Source organism: Chaetura pelagica, unplaced genomic scaffold (assembly GCF_000747805.2).
Source record: "Chaetura pelagica isolate M959 unplaced genomic scaffold, ChaPel_1.0 scaffold17, whole genome shotgun sequence".
NCBI classification, from domain to species: domain Eukaryota; kingdom Metazoa; phylum Chordata; class Aves; order Apodiformes; family Apodidae; genus Chaetura; species Chaetura pelagica.
Genome location: NW_009970726.1, coordinates 677,300 through 690,900, shown reverse-complemented (window position 1 = coordinate 690,900; position 13,601 = coordinate 677,300). Strand labels below are relative to the sequence as shown.

The window sequence follows — 13,601 nt, the reverse complement described above, 5'->3', positions numbered from 1 at the left end:
CAGACAGATAAGAAAACCCATGTCAAAAAATATTTCTGTGGCCCCAGGTAGAGAGCTATGGACTACTGTTAGGCTGTTAAGAAAAAGAAAACTGAACCAATATTAAACCCCAAACAAGCAGTCCTGTGCATGACAGGATGAAGCCAGGCTTCAATGGACTTTTCTCACTGGAGTATCCAAAGCATAATGAATATCAAGTGTTTCAGTATTCCCTGAATTAAAGAATTTGCACAGATACTATCTACTGTCCAGATGTCTGTCTTAATGAAATTTGAAGCACTTTATTATCTTTGAAACTTGCCAATGACTTAAAAATTTAGTAGGCTGTAGAAATACAGTAAAGGAGGAAAACACAAGCACAGCAGGAACACTTAAGCCTTCAAGCTAAAAGTAACCACCATATAATTCAAGTGGGCATATTGCCAGGTTATTTGAAGTGTAAACAAGCTATGTCTGGTATCACAGAGGATGACACTCAAAATCAGGAGACAACCAAGAATTCCTCCCCCACCCTCCAATATCTTTCTCATGTAGGCATGCAAAGATATAGAGTTGTAGCTCTGTGGGAGGTCAACCTATTCAGCAGAAATACGGTTTCCTGAACATGCTTGTTTCCACTCTCAGTCAACCACTAAGCTAAATATATCGTTAGTGTTGTGGTAAGCACAGTAGAGCTGACCAGAAGGGAAACTGGTCAGATATGGCTATTAAGCTTAATAATAAACATATTTATTAAAAATAAATGTGCATACCAGTATGTCACACTGATGAATCAGATGCTGAGCTGAAATGCAAATTAATGATTCATGACCGTCTTTGATTTAGCTCAATATGCTTCTAATTATACAAAGACTTTTATTTTTCCTCTACTCCTTGAAACACTAAAACCGCCGTGTAAAATCTCTTTCTAATGCAAAATTACAGAAATATTTAAGTGCTCATTTCTCAAATAATAGACACAAAATTATGATTCCCAAACCACAAGAATCTGGATTTGAATAAACATTTTATTAACACATTGGAGTTTGAACTCACACAGACTCACAGAATCTTAGGTGCTGGAAGGGACCTCGAAAGTCATCTAGTCCAACACCCCTGCCAGAGCAGGGTCACCTAGAGCATGTCACAGAGGAATGCATCCAGGTGGGTTTTGAATGTCTCTAGCAGAGAAGACTCCACAGTCTCCCTGGGCAGCCTGTTCCACTGCTCTGTCACTCTCACATTTTCTGATGTTTAGGTGGAACCTCCTATGTTCCAGTTTTTACCTATTGCCCCTTTTCCTGTCGCTGGACATCACTGAAAAAAGCCTGGCTCTGTCCTCCTGACACTTGCCCCTAACATATTTGTAAACATTGATGAGGTCACCCCTCAGTCTCCTCTTCTCCAAGCTAAAGAGACCCAGCTCCCTCAGCCTTTCCTCATAAGGGAGATGTTCCACTCCCTTAATCATCTTTGTGGCTCTGCACGATCACTGCAGCTAAGGTTGCCATTGACTGTCACTGCTTCAACTAGACCCTCCTTGTTGGTGAGTACAAGATCCAGCAGTGCTCCTCTCCTAGTTGGTTTGTCCACCATTTGTATCAAGAAGTTATCATCAATGCATTGGAGGAATCTCCTAGACTGTGAATGGCTGGCTGTGTAGGCCTTTCAGCAAATACCTGGGTAGTTAAAATCCCCCATGAGGACTAAGGCGAAAGCCTCGTCAACACTCTTATCCTGATCAGTAGGTCTGTAACAGACCCCCACATCTGTATCACCCATGCCAGCCTGCCCCTTAATTCTTACCCACTGACTTCCACTTGCTCCTTATTGGCCTCAGTATAATAAATGTATATAAATGTAAAAAATTTCATATAGTTACCAATCTCCTTCTGCATCAACATAAATGACAGAGACTATATATATATATTTTACTTACAAATAGATTTAATTTTTATTATAAAGTTACTTTCTGGATATAAGTATTTTAATAAATGAATTATTACGTGAAATTATTAATTCATATTGCAAACACTACAGTATCATTACATACTTCCAGATATTAGAACAAATCTTCAAGCAAAAAGTTACAGGCAATATTGATCAGGTTTTATGCCTTTTTTCAAGGAATTGCATAATTTCTCCATGTCTTCCGATGTTTCACCATAGAGAGGATTTGGAAAAGAAGTAACATTCACATTTTCACTGAATGGGTACTAAAAGGAAAAACACAAAATGAAATTTAGAACATAATTCAGTTAATTTGTTTGAATGGACATATGAATGGCTGAAGATTCATTACAGAAGTAACATATTATGTTAAGTTCAAAGAAAACTATAAAATCTCTGACCTTTCTAGACCAGATTTTTAGCTGATAAAAACTGAAGCATAGCTCCACCAAAATCATTATTGGGCACATACACCTGGTAGGTCATTTAACCTTCTTCTGCATCCATTCCTATGTTGTTTTACTTGTCTTCAGTACTCTTGCTTATTTTAGGAGAATATGTACACTGCAATGGTTCACTAATTTTGGTACATGGTATTATAAACTAAGTGACTGGTTCTAATTTTCTTGAAGGAGGAATGTGTGAAGAAAGAGGTAATATGAACTCTTTAGGTAAGGACCTCTGTAGTTCTTAAGTATTTTCTTCAGCATCTGCCTGGCTGGAAAGTGTTGAACTACTTTATGGTCTAACAAGTAGCTGTGCTAAGCAACAGTAATGAAATTGCTGTTATAAGGTCCTCGTCAGCCAATCCACTCCTGGTAATCTTTCTCAGATTTCCAGAGGTGCTCACATTGAGAGCAGCAATATACCATTTATTATAAGTGACTTTTTCCCCTTTCCTCTGCAAATGAATTTTGTTTCTAAAGTAGGATATATGGTCCAACATATATCCTACTTTAAAAGAGAAATGTTTTTACATACCTCATGCCATGGAGAAACACTGATTTGGACAGCAGGTGAGGTGGCATACTCAGTAGACTATAAAAAGAAAAAAAACTGCTTCAGAATATTTTTAGTGAGCTGTAAGTAATATTTCAAAAATATCCTTCCATATTGCTGTCTCAGTAACATGCTCTATGGATCTGAAACTATGAGGCAATGTGATAGGCAAGTGTGTGGCAACACTAGGCCTGCATGGTTTCAGTGTTCAGAAAGGTCTGTGGAGAATTGTTCTTTCCTTATGGAACTTACAGACACAAGTGTGTAACTTGTATTCAGCTGGAGATAAGGTCTGTTGCTCATGTTTTCCCATTTCATTTGATTGTATCTTGTGATACACCATTAAGATGTGAGGCTCATCAGACTGAGAAAATGTGTATCTCTTGTTTCCCTTTTAAAGAAAGAATTAGTGAAAGCACATATTTTCCTAGTCTTAAAGAAAATAGAAGAAAATGTGGTACAGCACTGGACTTCACAGTGCCTGGGGCTTTCTTCTATGAAAATGTCTTTCCTGACACTGTGCTTCTGTTTCTCAACTTGCTATTAAATGAAGCTGGTCAGGAATCTATTTCAACCAAAATAGAAATGTCCTGATAAATTGGACATGATTGTGATGGGAATGTTTCCAACTTGGAGCTCTCACAAACCCCAAACTGTAAGTGAATTAATTTGATCTAATGTCTCTAAAATCAGGTGTAAGGAAACTTTTATAGAAAGTAAATGGCATGTCATAGTTAATCCTACTCAAAGCTGCAGTGGAATCTTATACTACTGACTGTGGAAAGGACTAGGAAGTTTTATTTTCTGTTCCAAACCAAGCCTAGTTCTTTCAATGCTAATAAGGGTAGTATCAAATGAGGGCAAGAAGGATGTCTTAAACATTTTTTTATCCTATTAGATCCAAAGAGCTCTGTCTGTGTTATTTTCAGTGATTAAATAGCAGATGTTCAAATTTAGATATGTATTTTATTCACAAACGTCTTTGTAACTCTAGCTGTCTTAATTGTGATAAATATATGGTAACAAGGGAAATGTGTAACCAAGTGTTTGTTTACTGTCAAGCTGAATTTTACAGTGATGGGAATAGTAATGCATATATGTTATTGGGAAATGTAATAAACTATTTTATAAAATTAAGTCTGCAAAGGCAACTTGGTTGCAGAATAACGTATTTTGTGATTTTGTTGATGGTGGTATTTTTTTATTTGTTAAGTGTTTGTTTTGTTGTTGCTTTTTGTTTGTTTTATTGGGGTTTTTTTGTTTGTTTGGTGACCATTTTTTGGTCGTGCTGTTTTTTTTGTTTGTTTGTTTTGTTGGTTTTAGTTTTGTTTGGTTTTGTTTCTTTTGTTCTTGTTGTTTTGGTTTGGTTTTTTATTCTCTTTTTCCTCAGAAATAAAAGGAGACAAGTCAAAGGAGCTTTTTCTTCTATCTGTCTGGGTAAATATTTAATCCAAAACTATTTTTTTCTCATATTAAGCAGCCCGCAGTCAGGATTATTAATAAACATCAAGATGTTCTCAAAATTGATTTAATTTTAAATCTTCCTATGTTTTGAAAATTCACTGGAACTGATCTGAGTGATTCAGCAATTTTCAGTTCTAACTTCTTTTATTAAATAGCATTCAGTGAGGGATTACACTGTTAGTTTTAATGGAAAACTTATTTGAGGACTGCAGCCTCATATTTTTCTGAATGTATACAAGCATCTATTGCTACTTACTTTTACTTTCCCAGATAAACAAAGGTCTTCATACAATGGGTTGGAAAATGAAGCAATAGCAGTTTCCTTCAGTTTCCTTAAAAAGTCAATAAAATGACAAAAAACACCAACAACATCACACAGGTTGGCAACAAACCAAGGAGTTTCAGGTTTCTGCTAATAATATTTTTGCTTTTGTATAAGCTATTAGGTATTCATAAAATGCAGATACAGTGCTGTACATAAAAAACCCCCAAAACATGAGATTAGCTGAAGTTTCATTGCTATAACATATTTGCATATGATTAGGTCATGTTCTTTCTGTTCTGCTAGTATCACACGAGCAAATCAGTTAATTAACGTGGTCTTAGGTTTTGAGTTTAAGAACACTTTATTTAGTTGCTATAAGAACTCTTAATTTTTTATTATTCTTTTTCCCCAAGAATGAAGAAAGAGCTGGGATTTTAGAGGTTCCCCATATCTTTGCAACAAAGTCAGAAAGATTTAAAGAATCCCTGACTCTCTGGAATGCAAAGGTTTCATGAAAAAACACAATGCCTCAAGCAATTTATAACAGATGAATAGGATAAATTGTACTAATTACGGGCCTTTTATCCATTACCTCAGGTAGAAGTTTAAAGATATGCTTTCCTAACACAGGCCTTCACATATTTCATTTTTTGGAAGCACTTATGACCTGTGCAGTTAATCCCATTCATTGTGCAAAATAAAAGAATATTTGGGGATGGATATTTCTGCCTACATCTAATTTTTTTTCCATATAGGTGACTGCTTGCTAATATTCTACAATTCTTAAAGTCATCAAAACTGTTCCAATGCCATCTAGAAAACAAGAGTTGCATTAGTTAGAATTCCTGAAGAATAAAGCTAAACACTCTTTTTTTTCATCTTTGCTTTTAAAGAGATGCATTTAGTTGTTTATTTTTTTTCTTTCACTAATGCTTTTACGAATAAGGGCATATACATGCCTTTGTGTACATAGAAATTCGTATTTGTACAGTATTCTAAAAAAGTTCCCCAAAGCTAATACTCAATCTCATTGATTGAGAGATAGATTTTCTTGTATTAAAAAGTGTTTTTATTTCAAAGCTGTTCTACAGACGGCCTAAGCAGGTTCTCCCTAGGAAATGATAGACAGGCTCTGGGTTATTGTGGCAGACAAGACTGAGGTGACACAGGGAAACAGGCAATAGATGTTGGGAAGGGAAGCTGCTGTTTGTCAGCAAGAGCCACAGGGGAGGCACACAGTATGATTTATTTTGCTAAGAACTAAAACCAGAAGGAATGCTTAGAAGGAAGACACAAGCAGGCTACAGAAATCTTTCACCTCATGACTTAAATCAGTACAAGAACCTAACTCTGGGTTTTAGATTAAAACAGATGTGTTAGAACTAGAATCCTCTTTCACAGCAAGACTACCAGAAGGTAATTCCTTTTAATGCCAGTCTCGTAGTTCAGTTTGGTTACCTGAAACAGCAATATGCAGAGCTGAATACTTGAACCTGTTGATTTGTTCCTTTGATCTTAATCTTAACAAATCATGATATTCTAATGCTTTCGTTAGGCTAATGAAGCTGTAATATATTATGCTTTTTATATGCCTCCTAAATGTACATTGGCACACTAATCCTCCTGAACAAAGTCCACAAAATGTATACAGAATTGATTTTTTACTAGAAAAAATTTTAAACTGCTTGATTGGGTAGTTTAATTAAATATATTGCAGTGGCTTGGGTTTGGTACATTCTTCCAGTGCTTGCTGTTACGTGACATAAGTGAAACATTGTTCTAAAAGAAAGTTATAGCTTATTTCTACAGTGAAGAGCAATATGCCTGTAACAAGGTCTTACGATGGGAAGAAATTTATGTATGTGTTGCCACTGTATAGTAAGGGCAAGGGTAACTCATCACTCACAAAAATTAAAGTATCAAATAATTAATTAATGTGAAATGTTTATAAAACTCATTTATGAAAAAAACCCCTATAAATAGCAAGTTCAGAATACTTTCCCAAGAAGGGAATAATTAGGGTTAAAAATGCCAAGCACAGGATGGTTTAGAAAAAAAAAGGAAAGACTCAAACATGTGGGTAAGGCAGCTCAGAGAGAACTGGGTTTTCTAACATAACCAGAAATACCACAGCAGAAAACTGGGATAAGGTTACATGGGTCATGGCTTTGCTAAGCTCATCTGCGTTCTTCAGTAAGGAAACTTACTGCCTTGTCATAGGTTTCTTCACTGCAGCTTTACAGAGATGGGAGGAATGTATATGCCCCAGGAAATACCTGCCAGTGTGTAAAGGAAGCTGAGTAACATCAAGATTTTAATGGAAAATTGAAGTATCTAGATTTCATTTGTTTGGATGCAATAGCTCAGAGTTTTGTAACTTCAATGAAATACATTAACTATTTATTTTAGGCAGTACAAATTTGTAGGAAATACAGAACTAGAAAAAGGTTTATCATCAGGTCCATAGCAACAAAGACAAAATCCTGGTGGGCCAAAGATTACAATTAAACTACTAATTAAAATTATCCCTTAGGAGAATTCTGTACATGTTCTAAAGCTTCTGTTCTAAGCAGAAATTATAACTCAAGACTTCAATTTCCAATGCATTTATAAAACATTTTAAACTAAATTCAGGTTTGCACAAGTAGGCTATGTTTTGCACATCCCACAGAAGAGACAGGAAGCAGGATGTGAGGAGCGCAGACTTTCCAAAAGCTGTGTTTAGAATAATCAACAAGTCACTTGGATGCTTGATAAGGTTGCTAATATGCTGTCTGGGCTTCCTAGATCTGCACTTTGTACCTTTTAAGTCACTTTAGGGAACTTAATTGTTTATTATTTAAAAACAACAACAACAACAACAAAAAAGAGTCCTTTGCATTTTTAATGTTGGTAATCTTGAAGGCTACAGGCTGAAAGATCTGCTCTGTTCTTTCAGCATGTCACCTCTTGTTTCTCTGTTACCTTTTCTATGTGTGGTAGTTGTGAGATGTACATTTCAGGAATACTGGAGACTTCTGACTATAGCAAAGGGTTTCATCTTTCAAAGAAAAAAATATTCTGCAGAAGCAATGGATTTGAGTAGCAGCATTTGACTAATAAAACACCTCATGAACAATAGTTATGGTTACTGCTTCCTAGTTTTTTTCTTTTTGTCATAAAACTGCACCTTTTCCTCTCATTCGACAAGCACAGTGTATTTCTCCATTCCAGTTCACAAGTTGAAACCAGTTTAATAATTGTCATTCTGTTTTCATTCTGGTTATCACTTTGGATACAGGAACAGAGCCATAGCCAGCAATGACTTCTGGCAGTCCTTCAGATCCACTTGGAGAGCCTCCCCCAGAGTACTCTATCTGTCCACCACACCAGACCTCCAGAAGGGTCTGGTCTAATTGGAGAAAATCTTGGTGACAGTGACTGGGAATCATTGTAATTGTAAGAAAACCTTAACAATGAAGAAAGGCTGAAAGCCCTGAGCTTGTTTAGCCTAAAGAAAGCAGCCTGTAGGGAGGCATGACAACTGCCTTTGAGTACATAAAATAGCTTTTTGCAAGGAAGAAGGGAATGATCTGTTCTTGTTCATAGTGAATAGGAATGACCTCAAATTGCAAACAGATAGAAAAAACAGAAAAAACCTCTATAACAGTAAACTTTCTTTCTACCAAAGGTATCAAGATTGCCTGATGTTGCCATCAAATTAATATTGCTAAAGGTCTTTAAGTGTAAACCCAGAAGTGATACAATTGACTCTGTCCTGTGGCAGGATGAAAAATGGCCTCTGTGGGTCCTGTTTTCCCATGATTTTCTATCATTTTAAAATATTTTAGCAGAGGATTTCAGTTTTTCCCTCTGTTGCCTGTGTGGCACGATACATTATTGATAGGTTTTGGCAAATTTAATCTTCTGTGTTCATTAAGACTGACAGCACTGATAACAGCTGTGGTACATTAGCATTACAGCTGATGGCACAGATCAAGAACAGAAAAGAAACAAGCTGAAAGGATCCAGAGGTATTGAATGCTTTGGAGACAACAGCAAAGGCTCATGGCTTAGTTGGGTGGTAAGTGTTTAATTCTCACTTTTTAAAGTAAAATTAAGCATGAGAATGCATCTGGATGGAAGCTAAAATGAAGCTTTGCTTCTATATGGTCAGTAAGGACAGATGCCACTGAAGGAGTGGAGTAAGCTGGCAGCTTTCCCTTAGGGACTAGAGCACGTCATCTCTGGAGCAAGAACAGGAATGTGAGAAACTTAGAAGCTTCCTCTGCTTTGGAGTTTCTATACAAAAGTTTCACATATCCCCAGCTGGGAACTGGGAAGTAGCTTGCATATCTGAATGCCATTGTGGTAATGAAGAACTCTTCTGCCAAGCCATGTAGTAGGCTGCTTTTGTTCAGTAGGAAATAAATGTGTATGATGGCTTCTACTGAAGCCAGGAGTTTAAACTCCTACTGAAGAGTTAAAAGGCTGCAGATCAGAGATGGCATTCTTGCTAAGGAAGGAGAAGAAGGAGAGAGCAAAGGGGAAGCAATGCATTCTTTCTGGGTGGAAAGGAAATGTTAGGGCACTATCGGTCTTTTCAGCGAAAAGCAGGAGGAGCAAGTGTAGTTCTGATTCTCACTGCTGTCGGTGACAACTTCATAGCCAGTAATTGTCTAAGAGGTCTCCAGCTTACCTCTACTGCCTGGTACCTGGTTTTCTGGTGAAAAAAATAGTTCTGTTGGACTCAGAAACTCCTTCTTCAGCTCTTGTGCATGTTTCTGTGCTGTTTCAATTGAGACATACATGGACCTGCACTCCATTTTAAAATTTTAGAATGTCCTGGAAGCTAGCAACTGTTAATGTGCATCTGGGGAACCACCTGTCAATGCCTGCATATGTGGTTCTGTACCAGTTAAGAAAAAGGAGACACTAGTAGAAATTTTTAAGGAATAGCTAGCGAAGGAATTTATGAAAAGGCAGAAACTGTGTGCTCAAGTGTGTGAAAGCTTCCCTGTGAAAGGAAAGCCAAGCAGGCATTTCTAATGACTTTAAGAAAACAACAGGACCCAGGAAGGCTATGAGCAGACACAAGCCTTTGAAGTGAAAAAGAATTGTAGGAAAGTATCATTCATGTGTACACTTTGCTCAAGTGTGTGAAAGCTTCCCTGTGAAAGGAAAGCCAAGCAGGCATTTCTAATGACTTTAAGAAAACAACAGGACCCAGGAAGGCTATGAGCAGACACAAGCCTTTGAAGTGAAAAAGAATTGTAGGAAAGTATCAGTTACATTGTGCATTAAAAAAAAAGAAAACGAGAAAAAAAAAAAAAAAGAGTAAAATCTCATGTCTCTGTGTGGTACTTTCACATTGTACATTTTACAGACTTATGCAAACACAAACAACTTCTTACTCTAAAGATTTGTCTTAAAGCTCCAAACTTGAGTATGATAATATTGGCTGTATTTTGAATAGTCACTTCTGATTACTGGTTAAGCAGTTAAGGAATACCTTGCCTTCCTTTTCTACTATGTCTCCAGCTGTGATTTTTATATACCAAATAACGTTAGGCACTAGGTAGTTAGAAAGGAAGAAACAAACTGCCTGGATGAGCTTATTGTCTCAAATTCAAAGTTTCAGATTTCACTGTTCTCAGAATTTCATAATATTAATACAATTTCTATTGAATAGCTAGATTATTTCTTGATAATATCAACTGTGATTAAAAACAATAACAATATTTTTATTCTGTACCATGAGCAACAATCTTAGTCAATTCCTAACAGACAAAACTAGAAACAACAAAAATTCCATCATCATCACTTACCTTTCTGTCAGCTCCACTGAAAACAATCAAGACTAGAACGATCTTTTCTGTGTAAACTATCTCACCCACTGTTTCCCAACTCTCATTCTCTTCATGTCAGAGTTATAATAGTTTCATAGTGCAATAGTAAGAAGATTCTCATTAATCTCAATTTTGTTACATATCTAATAGGACATCCAAATGTTTGGCATCGTATTGCAATGGGGTACCTTTAAATGTACAAAAAATACTATTTTTTAAACAGATCCAATTATGAGAAAGGAAAAAATATTCCCTGAATACAGATATGTGAGTAGAAGAGAAAGTGCATGGCAGTGCAGTAACCCTTAAGAAGACATTTATATGAAAAAAAAAAAAAAAAAAAAGGTAAAAGAGAGTGTTTAGAGCCCAGGAAAAATACTGTAAGAAAAAAATATTTTTTTAAAAATTAAAACATCATTAAACACATTTTAAGAAAAAATATATTTGCCTTTTTTTCCCCCCAAAAAAAATTGATTGAAATTACCAAAAAAAATATTAAAAAATCAAGCAGCTCTTAAAATACAACTTATCTTGCACTTCTGATGTGCCTTTCCTTATAAATACCTTAGCAGCTTGCAGAAATGTGAATGAATTAAGTCTTAAAGCTTCTGTGAAGTAAGATAAGGAAATGCTTTTATGCTCTCTTTACAGGAGAGGAAGCAGACATAAAGAAAGTGGGTGAAGCTATGCACTCAATTAACAGCAGCACAACCACTAAATGTTCCTGCTTTAATATTTTGCTTCTGTGTCCATAGACAACTCTACATGTCAAGGGTAGCATGCAGTGTTGTGAGTCATGTCAGCAGTAATAACATCAGGACAAGAGCCTGCAGAGTCTAGTAGATAGTTTGGGAGATAACAATATCCTCAAAGAGGGAAAGGTCTATAGCAGATCACAAGATAAGGGAGAAGAGACAGCTTTGAAGATGAATTCTGGAGTAGAAAATGAGGGGTGAAGGAAATCTAACAACATGAAAGCAGACAAGGTAATGCACAACAGGAATTACTGAAAGGGAGGAAGGGACAGTGGTAGGTACTTGCTGACAAAGAAGGATCTAGCAGAGTAGGTCAACAGACAGACAGAGAAGAAATAGAAGTGTTAGAGGAAAATAAGGATCAGCAGAATATATTTTAAAGTCTCAAATTTGGAAGAAAAAATAACTTCTGAAATCAAATAACTGGATGAAGACATAGCTCTAGTACTACTTGTACTGTTATCCAGAGCACTTGAAATAAATTTTGAAACAAACCACCAATAACTTTGCTGAATATTTTTTCCTTTACTGAGGCTCCATTTTATGCTGCAGGATGTCAAAAGCTAATTTAGTTGCTATTTACACAGTACTAATAGCAAGCATAGTACCAATGGAAGAAATGCAGATTTTGAAATTTTAAATAAATAAATAAATAAATCACCATCTAGAGCACTTGTTCACCACGAGTAAGATGGGTCCTAGTACCACAAGCCAAGAGGCCTGTACTGGGGTGATCCTTGTTCAAGATCGCAGTATTAGGTAGTGGATGTGAGAGCAAGTGGTAGGGGAAATGGGTGAAAGGAACAGATATGGTGACATTGCTGAGGTACATGCAAAGAACCACTGACTAAGATGACAAATAAAACATTAAAACAGAAAGTCAGATTGTGAGTGTGCCTGCAGTAATTTAAGAAGAGGGAACAAACACTATGGTCTCTGAAAAGGTCAAGTAATTCTGCAGTTTCACAGTTTGCATTTTTTCCAACCTATTAAAGGCTTTTAAGGAAAACTTGTATTTTAAAGTAGAACCCTCCCGATCTTTTAATTCCATCCAGTTATCACAGGAGAAGTTCTCAAACATGTGTAAATATTGAAATATTTAAAGCAAAAAAGTCCCACCCCAGGTGCATGTGGTACTTGATAGCTTCATGAAGAGATGTGAATCTGCCTGTAACAAACTAATTTGGCCTTGGAGGTTTTGAGAAATCATAAATACCTTCTATTTGTCACATTCAGTGATCATGTACAAAAATCAGGGTTACTACTGTTAAGGTGGATAAAAAGTGATTTTTATAATTTAGGAATAGTCATACGATATTGAAATTAAAACATGCTAAGCAGTCAAGTTGTAACTCATTTTTTCCAGTTGAGGTCTGCTAAGGTCATCTTCTGTTGCAAAGCTAGGCTTTATGCTTAGTGTTGCATATGAAGGCAAACAGACTGGAGGGAGATGTAAAAGTTAAAACCAAAGAGGCTGGGCAGTTTGCCATTGCTTTGTGCCACATTTATGTCTGCTTTACAGAAAAGTTTCACTTACGTTCCTGGTGCTTTCTTCTTCAGAAGGAAATACAAGGCAGTAGCTGTAATTTTAATCAGTAAGAAGCCAATACCCAATCCAATCCAAGTATCTGCAAACTCAGAGCAATCAAAGACAGAAATAAGTAAAGGGAAGCACTCAATTATTTGAAAGATACGTCTTCTTACAGACCCACCATTTCGAAGGACACTTGAAGTTGCAGGCTGAAGAGTCTTAGCACTTATGTGGCAACGGTTTCCTTTCCATTCTTTTCCACATCTGTGAATAAAACAAAAAATTCTGAAAAAGGGAGGATCAAAGATCATAATCAGTGACAAACACACAAGAAATTAATGTCTTTTGGAACACTTCTGCCAGTGACTAAAGCTCACACAGGAATCACAAAGAGCAGAATCAAAGTTAATAGAATGAAAGGTGAGAAACATGTGAAACAAACCTAAGATGTAGAAAAATAAACCAAAGCAAAGTTCAAAGATTAGAATTTACTCTCTTGTCCTTGTTGCTGTTGTACTGTTATCCCACGGCAATAGAAATTTGACTCATTTCCCTGTTGTCCCCCATCCAAGGGGAAGAGGATCTGGGATCCTAATTGTCCTGGTTTGAGCCAGGATGAAGCCAATTTTTCTTTTTGCTGATTTTTTTTTTCCTTCAGTAAGCTTTCTTGTAGCTAGCAACAGTGTGTTCTGCTAGGCTGATAAGACAGTGGAATGTTTTTCTAACTACTGAGGCTTCAAGGCCGCACCTGCACTCTGCCGGCTCAGACACTATGGGGAGATCTGTGCCCCCCCCCCCGTAGGAGGCTGAGTTAGATGGGCAGCAAAATT

General features: G+C 36.6%; 2 protein-coding genes across 2 annotated transcripts in view; both read right to left on the bottom strand.

The window, feature by feature from the left end:
- Positions 1 to 1,761, bottom strand: part of PLXDC2 (plexin domain containing 2) — a 274,504-nt gene extending 272,743 nt beyond the window's left edge. The window contains exon 1 of the mRNA XM_010007012.1: positions 1,659 to 1,761. Within this exon, the coding sequence (XP_010005314.1) occupies positions 1,659 to 1,761 (103 nt within the window). The remainder of the gene's footprint in view (positions 1 to 1,658) is intronic.
- Positions 1,762 to 2,066: 305 nt separating this feature from the next.
- The window catches only part of MALRD1 (MAM and LDL receptor class A domain containing 1), a 199,103-nt gene continuing 187,568 nt past the window's right edge, over positions 2,067 to 13,601 (bottom strand). The window contains exons 36-40 of the mRNA XM_010007011.1: positions 12,953 to 13,035; positions 12,778 to 12,868; positions 4,649 to 4,724; positions 2,911 to 2,967; positions 2,067 to 2,195 (exon numbers count right to left, since the gene is read on the bottom strand). Of these exons, the coding sequence (XP_010005313.1) occupies positions 2,067 to 2,195; positions 2,911 to 2,967; positions 4,649 to 4,724; positions 12,778 to 12,868; positions 12,953 to 13,035 (436 nt within the window). The remainder of the gene's footprint in view (positions 2,196 to 2,910; positions 2,968 to 4,648; positions 4,725 to 12,777; positions 12,869 to 12,952; positions 13,036 to 13,601) is intronic.